The sequence below is a fragment of the Octopus bimaculoides genome, chromosome 1 (assembly GCF_001194135.2).
Source record: "Octopus bimaculoides isolate UCB-OBI-ISO-001 chromosome 1, ASM119413v2, whole genome shotgun sequence".
In the NCBI taxonomy this organism is placed as follows: Eukaryota; Metazoa; Mollusca; class Cephalopoda; order Octopoda; family Octopodidae; genus Octopus; species Octopus bimaculoides.
In genome coordinates, this window is record NC_068981.1 from 134,838,302 (window position 1) to 134,855,509 (window position 17,208).

At 35.0% G+C, this 17,208-nt stretch overlaps 1 protein-coding gene and 1 pseudogene across 9 annotated transcripts in view; both read left to right on the top strand.

Moving 5' to 3' along the window:
• Positions 1-17,208, top strand: part of LOC106871495 (band 3 anion transport protein) — a 762,999-nt gene that overhangs the window by 700,197 nt on the left and 45,594 nt on the right. For 8 of the 9 annotated variants that reach the window (XM_052970950.1, XM_052970954.1, XM_052970948.1 and 5 more), the window contains 2 exons: positions 5,125-5,421; positions 9,626-9,818. In XM_052970950.1, the coding sequence (XP_052826910.1) occupies positions 5,125-5,421; positions 9,626-9,818 (490 nt within the window). The remainder of the gene's footprint in view (positions 1-5,124; positions 5,422-9,625; positions 9,819-17,208) is intronic. The other variant, XM_052970953.1, reaches the window with a different exon arrangement.
• Positions 11,234-12,779, top strand: LOC128248834 (histone-lysine N-methyltransferase SETMAR-like; annotated as a pseudogene).

Here is a 17,208-nt window from a genome sequence, read left to right on the forward strand (position 1 = left end):
ACTAGGCTTACCAAGAATAAGTCCTGGGGTTGATTTGTTTGACTAAAGGTGGTGCTCCAGCATGGCTGCAGTCAAATGACCAAAACAAGTAAAGGAATAAAAGAATATATATATACATATATATATATATATATATATATATTTACATAAACTACGGTTTAAGCAATAAATTACCTGCCTCTGGACGCCCTCTTCCCAAGATGGTACCCATACAGGTGACCCCCAGGAGTGCCTCCGGATTTAAACATCCCCTGGTTGCTTGGATGCTTCAGACTACCCCTGAAGGATCGAGGCAAACCTACCACTTACCTATATACATATATATATATATATATATATATATACTTTATAATGTTCCTCTTCTCCCTTTCTGTACTTCACTTGTCATTACCTCTTTTTTGAGCCTCTTCTATTTCTTTCAACTTGCCCACCAATTTTATATTTACCATCAACCAGCTTCCACCATTCACTACATTTACCATACTCCACCTTTTGCCATCTGTCATACTCCTCTCAACTCTTGCACATTTGACCACTCACCATTCTAATCCTGTGTCTGTGTTCTCTATTGCACTCACTTTCTCATACTTTGAGAGTACACTCTGACCCCTCACCACCAACATCTTTGTCTCTCTTTCCAGCTACTCTCACCAACCCTTATATAATGTGTGGTAGCCTGATCTCCTCTATAACCAGACACCTCTTCCTCAACCTCTATCATACTTTAGCCTCTCACCACCTGGCATAAACCCACCTCCCTCTCTACTATACCCTTACTCAGTTGAGCAGGCTTTTCTGTCTCATTAACCCCTTGATGACCTCACTACTGCCAATGCCACAAAAAAAAAACCCAGTATCCTCTGTAATATGGTTGGCATTAGGAGCAGTAGTAAAGATTGTTTGTCAACATAACGTGGCAGTCCTTGTTTAGGATGAATGTTGACAAACAATCTTTACTACAAAGTACTGTTGCTGAATATCTCATGTTGTGAGATTTAAAAACAGTAATTTTCTAATTAGGAAGAGTATCCAGCTCTTAGAAACCATAGAAACCATGCCCAAGCAAACATTGGTATTCAATGCAACCCTCAGTCCTCTGGCCTGTCAAAGCTAAAGGATGCAATTAGATGTGTTTGAGATGAGATGTTTGAGAGCTATGGTTGGTGTAACACAGATGGACAGGATGAGGAATGAGGTGGTGCAAAGGCAAGCGGGAATGAGAGAAAAACTAACAACCAAAATGGATAGAGGAATGTTGAGGTGGTTTGGCCACATGACTGAGAAGCAGATGGTAAGGAGGGGGATAAAGGCAGAAGTGGTAAGCAGCAGACCTCGGTTTGTGTGGATGGATGGAGTGAGGAAAGCTTTGGTGGTTAGAGGTATTGGAATGAGAGAGGCAAAAGAGTTTATAAATGATAGGAAAGCTTGGAGAGTGTTTGTGGACGGATGAGTGAATTTGATTTTGCTCAAAGGGGTACAAAACGAACATGATGTGGCAGGGGTAAACCAGCATATGCTTTTGGGCCCCGCTGCTGATATTGGGGGTTGTGTTCTATCCCTTGACCCAAGCATAGAATGGGACTTGTCTCTTTGAACTGGGAAATGAATGGAATGCCTGGTGTGTATCTTTTTGTGACTACCCCCTCCTAAAAAAATGGGGAATAGGCCTGGGTGTATATGATATGATATGACATTGATTCCAGTATTTGCTGATATTTCATTTTATTGACTCTAGCAGGCTGAAGGCAGAGTTAACATCAGCAAGATTTGAACTGAGAATATAAAGATCCAGAACAAATACTGCTAGGCATGTTTTCCGACACTCTAACAATTCTGCCAGCTCACTGCCTTTCATATATGATGAGTTTCCAAAAATAATAAGTTTGCTAATATTTTCAATACTGGGAACATGCTACATCACAGGTTTTTTGCCAGTAAGCTAAAATTAAGGCTTATTAACTCTAAGAAATATTGAAATAATCAAACCCACTTTTACATAACTTAACTGTGTATTTAGCAGTCCCCTTTTTATTTCAATTATCAATTAATTTCAATTCTCTTTTTCATTCATTTTTATCTATTTATTATGTACATCCATTGATGCAGGCATGGCTGTGTGATGAGAAATTTTGAGTTCAGTCCCACTGCATGGAACCTAGTGTTGACCAAATCCTTGTGAGTGGATTTTGCTTGACAGAATCTGAAAGAAGCCAACTGTATATGCAATTAATCACTGTATATAATTGGTTTCAAATTTTGGCACAAAGTGAGCAATTTGGGTGGCGGGAGGAGTAAATCGATTATGTCAACCCTGGTGCTCAATTGGTACTTGTTTTATCAACTCCAAAAGGACGAAAGGCAAAGTCAACCTTGGTAGAATTTGAACTCAGAGCGTAAAGATGGATGAAATGCTACTGAGCATTTTGCCCAGCATGCTAACAATTCTGCCAACTCACCACCTTATCACTGCATGCAATTAATATGTGTTTTTGGACATTATAAATAAAGGTTAATGTCTTTTGTTGACTATTACATAAGCATGTTACTTAAAAGTGAAAGAGGGGAGAGAGAGAGAACAGTATGTTAAGGCAGATGATGTGTAGCTTAAGTTGAATTTGCTAGTCTTTTTTATAGCTGTTAACCATCCTACTAAAATCTTTGACCAAACTTTTGGTGGAGAAACGTCTATTTCCTTTGAAGTTTTGCCATCTCCACCATAATAAGTCAGCCAGTACTGATCATTAACATATTTCATGACTTGAAAAACCTGAACGCTGTGGTTCAAATATTAGCGGAGACAAAGGTTCACAGTTACCTCCCCTGCTTGCTTCACTAAATACTATTGGCTACTACTTGGTGGCTACTTGGCTACTACTTGATATTTTGTCAGTTGACTGTATTGAACTCTAATATCATTATTTCTGATGTTGAAGACACTGGAAATCAGCAACCTTTTTTTCAATCTAACTTGTGTTTTCTTCACATTTTGGCCTTACAGGTTGCACATTTAAGATGTTTGTATTGAAGTTGGAAGCTTATCAAATTCATTTATTCAGCTTAGCAAAACATTTGATTAATTATAACAATGTTTATGTCTGTATTTTAGTAATAAAAAATTAAATAAAGATATATTAAGATATGTTTACATGCCAGATACAACAAAATATTGAAAAAAATTTACTAGATTCTCTTGTTCTCTGTTCCAGATTTGTTTTGGTGATTTTTGTTGTTTTTCTTCGTTTTCTATTTTTGTTTTGTTTTTGCTTCATGTAGTAAAACTTTTAATACACGTTTTGTATACTTACCTCCCTTGCTAACAGGCGTTCAGTTTAGAGTAATCTCCCTTGAGATTTTTCCGTTTCTTTTTGTATTATCGAAAATTCAATTCGTTATTTATGCTTACGACAACCCTGTCAAACAAACCACAGCTAATATAAGATCTTTGCCCCGTTCCAGTCGTGAACAGCCCATCATTTTCCTGTGTGGAACCCAAAACTACATCTAAAGTGTTCTTTTCTAAGACAACAGGATATGATTTGAGAAGATATAACTGTTATTTCTAGCAATTTTGAGCAACTACATTTAGATTCCCTTGGAGATTTGTTTTACATTGAGTACAAAAAGTGGGGATTATTAATTGAATTGTACATACTCTATCAACTGGGTATGAAGAATAAATAAAATACTCTTTTAGCCAGCTCTTCAAAATAATTATAATGATTTCTTTATTTGCCCAAGGGCAACTGAAAAAGAGATATTATGCAGACAGTTTACCAAAAAAATTGTTGTTAATGCAGAAATGATTATAGAACAACTGACATGGAGAATAATCCTTTCAGCTAAAGGCACAAGGCCTGAAATTTGTGGGGAGGGGCGCAGTCGATTACATCAACCCCAGTGTTTCACTGATATTTCATTTATCAACCCTGAAGGTTGAAAGCTAAAGTCAACCGTGGCAGAATTTGAACTCAGAATCTAGCAGCAGACGAAATACTGTTAAGCATTTCACCTGGTGTACTACCAATTCTGCCATGAATAATAACATGTAAAATTATAAGGACCAGTAATGGAGGCGTATGGCTTGGTGGTTAGAGTATTCAGCTCTCAATCATAAAGTCATGGTGCATTGTGTCCTTGAGCAAGACACTTAATTTCACATTACTCCAGTCCACTCAGCTAATAAAAATAAGTTGTACCTGTAGTTTAAAGGGCTGACCTTCTCACATTTGGTGTGTTATTCTGAATCTCCCTGAGGATTACGTTAAGTGTATGCATGTTTGCAGAGTGCTCAATAATTTCACTTGTATATTAATTTCCTGAGCAGGCTGTTCCATTGTTTGAATCGACTGGTACACTTGTAACCAACAGAGTACCAAAGTACCACCTAAAACCCATAGATCCAAGATTATCCCAACCACCAAGGGCAAAAGTCCTATCTATCTGTGTTCTCCAGTCTACTGGTGTAGACTGATTCACACTGGCCATTGTCGCCATTCTCACTCACCTTTCATCAAATTACTTGAAGAAGTCAATGAGGAAATAATTAAATTAATAATAATGATGATGATGATGATAATTATTTTTGTTTTAGATTGTTTCTAAAACAACAAAATAACTAAATAAAGTCATATAAATACAAATAAAGAGAAACAATTTGATGCAAAAGAGGAAGTAAGTGAGATATTTTATACAGACCTAAACGAGAAGGGGAAAACAAAATAGTTTCAGAGTGAGATGGTTAAGGTACTTACAGCTCTACCTTAAGCTCAACCAGTCCTGCCTATATTTGAAATTGGTGAAGTTACCCAATTCAGCCCTATCATACTTACTACACTTGTATAGGTTTCATAGAATTCCTCTTAAGACATTATTTGCCTGGTATTCTTTTTATTTACTTGATAACATTATTTCAGTCTGCCTTCACATTTACCCAGCTTGGCTGAATGAAATGGAGGAAAAAAATTTAGAAAAATACAAAACAAAATTGAATGACGTGCAATGTATTTTCAGATCTTTTTCTGAATTCAAGAGTCAATTTGATTTATTTGTTAACATATTATATGATAATTGATTTGATTATATGATAGAATAATAATGTCCCATTTACTTATTTATTGTCTCTAGCAGTCTGGTAATGCGCACATTCCTTTGATATCTCCGGAGTTACAAAAGAGACGAGTTCAGGACATTTTAAAAAGGATACCAATAGGATCTGAAGCTACAACAGTGATGGTAGGATGTGTTGACTTCCTTCAAAAACCTGCAATGGCTTTTGTTCGACTTTCAGAAGGTCAAATCATTAAAAACTTTACTGAGGTTCCTTTACCTACTCGTTTTGTATCTGTGCTACTTGGTCCAGATAATGGAGAGATGGACTACCATGAAGTTGGCCGCTCACTGTCCACTCTTATGTCAAATCAGGTAAGGATTAACTTTTTATTAGAATTATAATTGTACGAAAGAAATTATATATGTCCATGTGTAAGTGTATGTGCCAAGCCTTCCCCACCTCTCATTTTCCTAACACCTATCCCTCCATAACTCTTCTAACTACAGCACAATTCAACTACTGTAATCATATGAGAAGAGAATCTGCATGTATTTCATCTTCTTTTGTGTTACCAGTTATCACTCCCTCTCTCTGAAATCCTTTCATTCTCAATATCATCCTTTCCTACTCTATTTTCCATTTATCACATCTTTCTCTGTTTCCTGTTATCTCTTCCTTTCTTCTGAGTTACATCTTAGGACTGCGATATCTCATCTTTAACACCCTCTCATATTTTCTATCATCCTCAACACCCTCTTATATCTGCTATCACTCTCAACACCCTCTTATATCTGCTATCACTCTCAACACCCTCTCATATCTGCTATCACTCTCAACACCTTTTCATATTTGTCACCAATAGCCTTCCCCCTCACCTTTGTTCCCCACTCACTACAACCACCTCTAAGTACCTCTGACCTTCATCTATGTCTCTGTCTATCTCTCCCTCCACTCTCCCATCTCACTTACAATCTCCCTGTTTTCTGATCTATCCACTGGCATTAATATAATGCTGCTCTCTATCCTTCCTGTACCTCTTCTATCTCTTTCGCCTTACCACCCGCACTGTATTGGTTTGACACAGTGCAAACTTCAGGGCTGCATCAACCTCAAGTGTTGCTTTGACATAGTTTCTTTGACTGGATGTCCTTCCTAAAGCCATATTTTGAGGAGAGAAAAGCAGAATATCTTAATAAAAAAGAGCTAGTTTTGCACAGATATTTATTATCAATATTTTCTTGCACTGTCCTATCCAGTATGTATCTATTTTTAGATATTTGTATGGTTATTTGATATTTGTATGGTTATTTGATATTTGTATGGTCTGTCTGTGTTAATTTTTTATAGAAATTACTAGAAAAAAGTGAGGACTTATTTATATAAAAAAGTTAATTTGTTCTTTAGTGTATCATCAGTTATATCTTCTGCTTACTGCTAATACAATTTCTTCTTCATGTTCTAATCTTTACAAAGATTAAAAAAACATTTTTTGAAATAAAAATATTCTGCATAGTTTAAATATTTTATTTCTAAATAAAATCACAGTACCTCTAAATGTTCAGCTCCCCACATTAATATCTGTCTCCTTCAAAATGCCTCCCAAGGAGGTGCTGCAGCCAGGTTAAGAACCACTGCCCTAGATTGAAAAAAAATTTGTCTCTTGAGATGAACATATGGTGCTGTAGACCTTCTGATATCAAAGTTGATGGCATCAAGAATACATTCACTAAAAATGCCTATCTCACTCTCAGAGGGGTGACTATCCTGCATTTACGACTGTAAAGAAAGTTGGGACTGTAGTACTTAAAGTGATATAAGAGGTAGGGCAAGCAGTGCACATAATCTCTATCTTTAGGGGAGGTGGTTGGCTCTTTCATTTTAGCATTTATATTAGTGTATGTCAAAATGTTGGCTTCTTGTGTGTTTTAGCATTGGTTTTTGTATGAAGTCTTTTGTACATGAAGGTGTTTTGTTTCATATATGTTCTTTGTTGGCAAGAATGTGTGCATTAGGGGATTGTTTGAAGTATGTCATGTAATTGTTTGGAAAGGGTTAGAACATTGCTGAAATTTTACCTCTTTGATGATGTTTATCAAATTAGTCTTAAATATTCAAGATCCTTTATCTAGGAGGGCATTTTCATGATTTGAAATTGAATTTATCTGTAGATGTAGTGGCAGTAGGGTTTTCAGAGAAGTAGGTTTTCCAGCACATTGTTCATACTTTCTGTTTTCCCAATAAGTTGTGTTAAATCTTCTCAAATGGTATTTGGATGTCTTTCAATAAATATAGAAGTTGCTAAATCTTCATCTTCAACAGTTTATTCCTTATGTACATTATTTACATTTGATGGTTATTTGTCCTCATCTTGTTTGTTGTTAACACAATATTTCGGCTAATATACGCTCCAGCCTTCATCAGGTGTCTCGGGGAAATTTCGAACATGGGTTCTCATTCCTGAGGTATTTTTCGATGTTGTTATTGTTATTATTATTATTATTCAGGTCACTACCTGGAATCGAACTTGGAATCTTGGGGTTAGTGGCCCATACTCTTAACCACTGCACCATATGCCCACGGGCATATGGTGTAGTGGTTAAGAGTATGGGCTACTAACCCCAAGATTCCGAGTTCGATTCCCGGTAGTGACCTGAATAATAATAATAATAATAACATCGAAAAATACCTTAGGAATGAGAACCCAGGTTCGAAATTTCCCCAAGACATCTGATGAAGGCTGGAGGGTATACTAGCCGAAACGTTGTGTTAACAACAAACAAGATGAGGACAAATAACCATCAAATGTAAATAATGTACATAATTCCTCATCTCTTAAAAAAAAGTTTATTCTTTGTTTATGCGTAGTACTCAACAGAGATTGGAACTGTTACATAGATTATATGAATAAATGAAAGAGAGTAGCACTCAATACATGTAGGTGAGAATATCTGGATCTTCATTGTTTTCATTTCACTAATCATGTCTTCACGACTGTAACCTATGGATCAGAAAGTTATTTCCTTTCCAATGCCTGATGATTAATATCAGTACTTAATAATTCTAGAAAAATGATAACATTCTGTAAGTAATTATTGAAGATGTTTCAGGAAAGTAGGCGTAGGAGTGGCTGTGTGGTAAGTAGCTTGCTTACCAACCACATGGTCCCGGGTTCAGTCCCACTGCGTGGCATCTTGGGCAAGTGTCTTCTACTATAGCCTCGGGCCAACCAAAGCCTTGTGAGTGGATTTGGTAGACGGAAACTGAAAAGAAGCCCGTCGTATATATGTATATATATGTTTGTGTGTCTGTGTTTGTCTCTCCAATATCACTTGACAACCGATGCTGGTGTGTTTATGTCCCCGTAACTTAGCGGTTCGGCAAAAGGGACCGATAGAATAAGTACTAGGCTTCTAAAGAATAAGTCCTGGGGTCGATTTGCTCGACTAAAGGCAGTGCTCCAGCATGGCCACAGTCAAAAGACTGAAACAAGTAAAAGAGTAAAAGAGTATACATTTCTTCACTGAAATTTGTAAAAAAAAAATGGTCCCAGTGTTGTTCAGAAAGACTTAAAGATTGAGTATGAAACGGTCTCAGTCAGCAATAGCCTTACACAAATGTTACAGGAAATTGGCTTTGAAGAACTTGTTGCAGGTGATATTCAGGAGTTTTTCATTATGATGAGACACTCATCTATGAACACCTTAAAGTGTTAACAGAGCTGCAGGAACGCAATTCAGATAACAGAGAAGAGACTCCTCTATAGGTGGTTTTAACAACAAAGATCTTTTCTAAGGTTTGAGTGAAATAATTCGTGCTTTTTCAAAAACCTTCAGAAAATTATCCAAATTTTAAAAGAAGAATGAATGTTAAAAGATTTATAATAATGGCATTAACCCTTTTGATACCAACCCGGCTGAAACCACCTCTGGCTCTATAGTACAAATGTCTTGTTTTCATAAATTCTGAATGAAAATCTTCCACCTTAGTCACAATTTATGTTCCTAACACTAGCTTCATGATAACTAGGTTATTTTACTAAATTCTTTGTTATATTTAAAATTAATTGAAAGAAACACAGAGCATCTCAAAAGAAATACAGTAACAAAAGGGTTAAACTGTTTATTAGGAAGAATTAGATGTTTGTGAAACAGCAAAGCAGTCAACATTTGATACTATTTTTTTATAAAAACAAAAAGAAACTAATGCAATCAATATTATCATTTTTTTTTTTGGTCTTTGGGACATTTTTCTTGTGGCAAAAACTAAAGAAAGTTTATTCTTTTTTGATTGAATTAAAATAATTTTCTTCACAGGATTTGTGTGTGTGTGTTTTTTTTTTTTATTAAATTAAATGTAATTTTGTTGAAAGGATTTTTCTGAAAGTAGAAGCATTGTAGGCCTACAGAAATTAAGTGGATATTTCTTTCAATAATTAAGAGAGCTTTGTTTTACCTTCTTTGGTGTGTTTATCTTCTTACTTTATTTCCTTACATTTTCCCCCCTCTTCTCTGTCTTAATATCACTTCTTCTATGCTAGATAATGACTTTCACCATTATTTCTTCATTAATTTTTAGAACTTCCATGATGTAGCTTACCAAGCTGAAAGTAGGGAAGAATTTCTACATGCCATCAATGACTTCTTGACGGAATCTATAGTGTTGCCACCTGGTGACTGGGACCATAAAACTCTACTACCCATCATGGATATGGCTAGGAAACGAGCAAACTTACGATTGAGAAAAAAACAGAAGCAGATGGAAAAAGAGGGTACGTACAACTGCTGCAGTTTGGTTAAGGAGTCACGAGCCCGGTAAGTCTTCTGGAATAATTTGGTGACAACTTGGCTGTCTTTGTCTTGTTACCACTCCAATGAATTCTTACCAAAACTCTTGTAGCTTTTTTCTCAAACTGCTTGATTTTTTTTTTGTTTTTTTTTATTATTATTTTTTTTTTTTTACAACTTCTAGCAATATAAAAGCACTGAGATTTGCTGAAGCTTATTGCTGTTCTGCTGTGGTTTCTTAAAATTACTTTCTTGTTTATATATTTTTTTTAATTGCACTGAAGTTCATAATTTTCTTTCTCACTGTTATTTTTATAACTATAAGCCTTTTACTTCTCCTCTACAGCCTATCATCTCAGGAATATAATTGCTACTGCCTTATTTTAAGCTAAGACACTTCTCTAAATTTTAAGAAAATTCTTAACAGAATTGACTTTATTTATCATCCATCTGTTGGTCAATAAAATAATAGTAACAGTATTCCATTAGGTCAGTTAAATCAACTATACCCCTTTCACTACAAACATTGGTCTTGAACCTAATCAAAATCCATACTAGCAGTTCTAAACCCCAATTTTTGCTATGGACCTTTTTTGAGGTAGGAGACCAATGAGTAGGCCAAGAACACAATAGTCCAATAATATCCATAGTCTCAGTTGGCCATACTTGGGGATCCAACAGAAGAATGTAATGATGATTGCTTGTGACAGGGCCCTAGGGAGGAGGTGCCTGAGAAAATGGCTGGCTGGATGGATGGATGGTTGGACACCTTTTGAAGCAAAATCACTTCTTTGTGACCACTCCTTCATAGATGTTATTAGTTGGAAAATTTTAATATTTGCAGTGTCTATGAATTGCAACTGTATCATGTAAAAACAAAATACTTCTTAGTATCTAATGAAAATAATTATTTCTATGGAGATAAAATTGTGCATTAGCCAACAAAATTTTGTAAAGATATAAAGCAAAAAGGACCTCTAGAAATTAACTTTTTTTTTCATTGATTTTTAATGTCCACTTTTCCACACTTGCATGGAGTCAGGTGCAATTTGTTGAGTCTAATTTTCTATGCCATAATGTGCTTCCTGTCACCGACTCTCACCTGTTTCTAAGTAAGGTAATATATTTGAATGACCATCATGGAAGACTGGAAATGAAGAGCCACCGCTTGCATGACAATGACACTCATTTGCAATTGCTACACAGTGTCAAAATAAGAATACGGTAACAAACAATAATACACACATGCAAACATATCCATGTATGTGTGTGTGTGTATATATATATATATATATATATATATATATATATATATATTAGGTTGTCAAGAAAGTTCTTGCGAGATTTTTAATTTTGGTTTTAAATGATGTATTTTCAAATTAATTTTCGTTAAATTACTTTGACTTTATATATCATTTTAAAGCCCGTTTTTTGCTCTATCCAATCGTGTTACTCTTTTTCTTTTTGAATAATTAGGCCATTTTTTGCGGAATGTTGAATACAACATGGACAAAAAGCAAATTCACACAATTTTCTTATTCCAGTTCAAGCTAGGCCGAAAAGCTGCTGAAACAGCTCGCAATATCAACAATGCATTTGGCCCAGGGACCACTAATGAATGTACAGCACAATGGTGGTTCAAGAAATTCCGTAGCGGTGACAAGAGTCTTGAAGTTGATAAGTGTAGTGGTCAGCCATCGGATGTTGACAACGATCAACTAAGAGCCTTAGTCAAAGCCAATCCATGCACAACTGTTTGAGAGCTTGCTTCTTAGATGTAACATATACGACAATTTCCAACCACTTAAAAGAGACTGGAAAAGCAAAAATACTTGAGAAATGGGTGCCGCACGAATTGAACAACAACCAAAATAAACGCCGTTTTGAAGTGTTGTCTTCCCTTCTTTTATGCAACAAGAACCCATTTCTCGACTAGATTGTGACTTGCGATATAAAGTGGATTCTTTATGACAACTGGCGATGCTCAGTTCAGTGGTTGGACACCGACAAAGCTCCACGGCACTTCCTGACGCCAAAGTTGCACCAAAAGAAGGTCATGGTGACTGTTGGTAGTCTGCAGCCGATTTCATCCATCACAGCTGTTCTGTTTGGATCCAGGTGAAACCATTACAGTGGAGAAGTACTGTCAGCAAATGGATGAAATGCATAAGAAACTCCGACAACAACAGCCAGCATTGGTCAATAGAAAAGGACCAATCCTTCTACATGACAACACTCGGCTGCATGTTGCACAACTGACTCTGCAGAAATTGAATGAATTGGGCTACGAAACTCTGCCTCATCCGCCATACTCACCAGACCTCTCGCCTACTGACTACCACTTTTTCAAGCATCTCGACAACTTCCTTCGTGAGAAATGCTTCAAAAACCAAGACGATGCCAAACACGCCTTCAGTGACTTCATTGCCACCAGAACGCAAGATTTTTATGTTACTGGCATAAATAAACTTGTTTTGCATTGGCAAACAGGTGTTGATTCTGATGGTGTTTATTTCGATTAACAAAATTTTGTTTGAGCCGAGATATGTGCATCTGAGTTTAAAGGTTAAAAACCACAAGAACTTTCTTGACAACCTAATATATATAGAGGCATAGGAGTGGCTGTGTGGATAGGCACAGGAGCGAATGTGTGGTAAGTAGCTTGCTTACCAACCGCATGGTTCCAGGTTCAGGCACTTTGTTCAAGTGTCTTCTACTATAGCCTCAAGCCGACCAAAGCCTTGTGAGTGGATTTAGTAGATGGAAATTGAAAGAAGCCTGTCATATATCTATATATTTGTGTCCCCCACCACCACCACCATTGCTTGACAACTGATGTTGGTGTGTTTACATCCCCGTAATTTAGCAGTTCAGGAAAAGAGACCGATAGAATAAATACTAGGCTTATAAAGAATAAATCCTGGGGTAAATTTGTTCAACTAAACATGGTGCTCCAGTATGGATACAGTCAAATGACTGACACAAATAAAAGAATATATATATATATATATATATATATATATATATATATATATATATATATATATATATGCACGATGGACTTATTTTCTGTTTCTGTCTAGCAAATCTGTTCTCAAGGGTTTGGTTGGCCAGATGCTATAGTAGAAGACTAGAAGGCTCTTGCTTAAAGTTCCATGCAGTGAAACTGAACCCAAAACCATGTGGTTGGGAAGCAAACATCTTACCACACAGTCATACCTAATGTACATTGAATTTGCCAGAAAAATTCTTGGAAACATAAAATCTTTAGTAATGGCAAAATATTCCTATGGTTGGCACTTTATTCAGTGTGAGGCATGTAAGTGATGCAAACTTGGAAGTTTTTCAACATCACATTGCTGTTCTTGTCAAACAAGGACCACTTCACCTGACAATATCAAGAAGGTTGTGAGCATTTAATAGTAAGTAATAATACAACACTCAGTTCTATTAATTTCAAGGCTAATGAAAAAACTACTGAATTAGAGATACATGAAAGGGTTAAATGTGCAAAAACCTACATTTAAGGACTAAAAACAAAATATCATTGATAATTTATCTTGTAAGTTAACAAATCTAACCAAAAGTGAGTTGACAATATTGAGTAAAATTATCTTAGACACTATTATTTTTAGAATTAAACAAATGATTGATTTACCGTTATGGAATAACAGCATTTGCATTATCAATTGGTTCAATAATATTAGTAACAAGCTTCTCTGTAAATTTTTCCAGTTTGAGTCTATAAATAACTATTTGCTCCAAAAAGCATGATTTTATATTGAGAATTATATTTCAGTTAGTGATTTTCATATTGAATTAATCATGCATGCAAAATCATTGCTTGCTTTCCAAAATGATCTATGGGTGAAAATTAAAATTATGTTAATTCTTTTGATGTAGTCATAGGCAGCCTAGACTCAACAGAAATTTGTTAGCTTATGGTGTTTATGTCATATTTATTACATATCAAATTTAATCATTTTCAATGTGATATACATCAAGATGATGGGATCACTATTACATGGAATAGAAATGTTAACCTTTAACACACTGCATTTTCTCTAGAATTGTTTCCCCTGCCACTGTCCTGCAACTTCAGGGGAGAAAACTCTATGATGACATAATGCACCTACTGTGTGATGAAGGTTATAGACATTCAGAAAAGATCCAGTTAAACAATTTAAAGACTTACACCTAAAAATTACTAACACAAATTTACAAATAGTTAATATTTTTATAAATTACCTTAGGAATATTTAGGAAACCAAATAGAAATTGGCATTGCAATAAATATAATTTCAAACCATTCACTTGCCCTTATTAATAATTTGGTAATAATGTTAGAATGGTGTTTGGTGCCCCTGCATGGCTGGTAGTTCAATAACTGAAACCAATAAAATAGTATTTCATATGGATTGTTGTTTTTCAACAAAACAACCCTTTATTATTATGAAATATTGAAACAATAGTTTCACAGATAAAATTTATTTTATAACTAATATGAATATTAATACTAAGACACTAAGAACAATATTGTTTAACTTGATACCCCAATCAGTCTTAATATAAAAGTACTTTCCAAAAAAGCTCATAGATATTATATGATTTTTAAATGGAAATAATGTCAAATTAAGTTATAGGTGCACAAGTAATTTTGCTACAGAAATAGCAAATATTTCGAATAGCTTTATACATCCAGTTATTCCCGTCACATAGTTGTTTCAAATTCTCATTAGATAATGTATTCCTTTTGAACACAATAGTTTATAGAGTGAAAGTATACATAACACAAATTATTCAGCTTTTAAGGATTATATTGGGTTGACTGAAAATCATTTTAAACATACTTTCAGAAACCCAGTAACATCTTTGGACACACGTTTGTCAAACTACATCTAGTCTTCAAAAAATAACTGTGTCAAAAGTTGCAAAATTATTTGGAAGATATTAGAACATGCCAGACCTAATAATCAGAGTAACTGTAACTGTAATCTTTACATTTTCAGAGAAATCAAATATATTGCTTCATAGGAATTCTTTATAAAACATGCCACTTCAGAGATAATGTCTTTTTGTCAACATGGAACGAAATATCTATGGAAATATTCTAAAATTCCCAATGGTGCAATTTTTAATAATGTTTATACCATATTTATACATGCTCCAAACAAATCAAACCTCTTTCCTTGATATGCATCCAACAGTCAACATTGTTGACAAATTTTAATTTTTTGGTTGAAATATTTCAAAATGGCTAGCAATAATATGACTATCGAACTATGCTATTACACATTCCAACCAAATCAAGACATTTTCTGTCATTAACATTTATAATCAATAGCTTTATTACAAAATTACTTGAGAACTGGCAAAACATGAAACTTAATTTATGAAGTTTCTGCTTAAAACATCCCCCCCCCCACACACACACACACACATGAAACATTTAACCCTTTAGTGTTCAGATTACTCTGTTAAATGTAATACTTTTTCACTCAAATTGTTTTGAATTAATCATGCATTATGTTATAGCTTTGAGGTTTCAATGATGTGATTGCTTATTTTTAGAAGGACATTGTAGGTTAGGTGTGAGAGGCTAGATATGGCCAGTTTAAACACTAAAGGGTTAATGAAGGCTGAACATTGTCTTATTCCAGTAATATGTAATACCCTGTTTAATGCTACATTATGTAATGCTGATTAGCTAAAGCATGCTTAATTCAATACGACAATAATACGTTATGATAATAAGTAGCAAAACTTGTGAAAATTTCACATTATATAAATTTTCTTACTCTTAGTAGGATGCATAAATTTATGTATCTCCATAGCATTCTTTCATTTGGAAGAATCATTACCACGTCTTTCTGCCAGCTTTACATTCAAATGTCACTGAGGTTGACTTTGCCTTTTGTCCTTTCAGGGTCTATAAAACAAATACCAGTTGAGCACTTGAGTTGCTATGATTATCTAGCTCTTTCTCTTCAAAATTTCAGGCCTTGTGCCTCTAGTAGAAAGAATTATGTTAATTATTTTTATGATACTGAGCTGGATAACAGATTACGGTTAAGGGGATAAAAAAAATCAACTTGTTCATTCAGATGTTGCACTCTAGGAACACAAAATCATTTCTGAAACCTTCTTTGAATATTTCTCATAATATTACACAACAGTTATACATTCATGTTTTCTTATCATATTTGGTTCCTCTCTCAATATTCTCCCCACTGTTCATTGTTCATATTATTTTATCACCCTTCTTTATATACAATCATCTCACTGTTTCCCATCCATGTTCTTTCTGGGTTTCTCTTGGCATTCTCTTTGACACCTTAACCCATATATATCTCTTTAACATCTTAACCCTGGTCGTGTTTTCGTAATGCAAAACCTGCTCCTACTTGTTTGGACATGAACTCGCTGGGAAGCAACTGACTAAGCATACAAAATGTTCAGTAGGTAGTCGACACCTGTAGCTAACAGTTGCATACTATTCTCTTCCAGATTGTGAAAGCTTACCATAACTTTTTATCTAAATACAGTGAAATTTTAAGACCTCATTTTTTTATGGGCATATTTGTGTTAAAGGTATCTTGCACAATGGTATTCATTCATGCAAACTCTTCTTATTTGTTGGTTTTGTCTTAAACTTTCTCTTGTTTCATATCTTTGTTCTCTTTTCCTTTAGCTGTATCATCTCATTAAAACAACACTGTAGGCCCAAGATACAGTATATATATGTTTATGGTTGAGCTGACCATCCTGAAAAGGTATCCTCTAGGACAAGCATCAAGCAGATATTATTAACTTGAGCATGATCCATGTGTATATGAATCCAAGGATCTAACTCTTTGGGTTACAAATGAAGCCTGTTTTTTCGAAAGTTTTTCATCTCTGCACATTTAGCACATTTATGGATGTAGTCCTTGACATCAATGAATAACCAAGGCTATCATGCTTCAAGCTTAAGGCAGTTGCATGTAGCAGCCACATGAAAAGCATGCACCAATATTAACATACCAATGACATCTTTACAACATATATTCATAGTAACAGTTTCTTACCTTGATATTATACTAATACCTTTACAAGGAGTTTATATTATTTCCTGATGTTAACATTATGTTTACTATCTCATTAATACTTTCTCTACCCAACACTCTCTTCTGAGACCCTGAAATCAGTTTAAAACATTTTCAACTTTACTCTAGATATGCCAGTCACCTTATGAGTGTTGCTTATCACAAGTCAGGATGCACCTCTGAAATGAGAATTTAAAACAACCTCACATATATGCAGCAAACACTCTACCTACCTATCTATCTATCTATCTATCTATCTATCTATCTATCTCTCTCTCTCTCTCTCTCT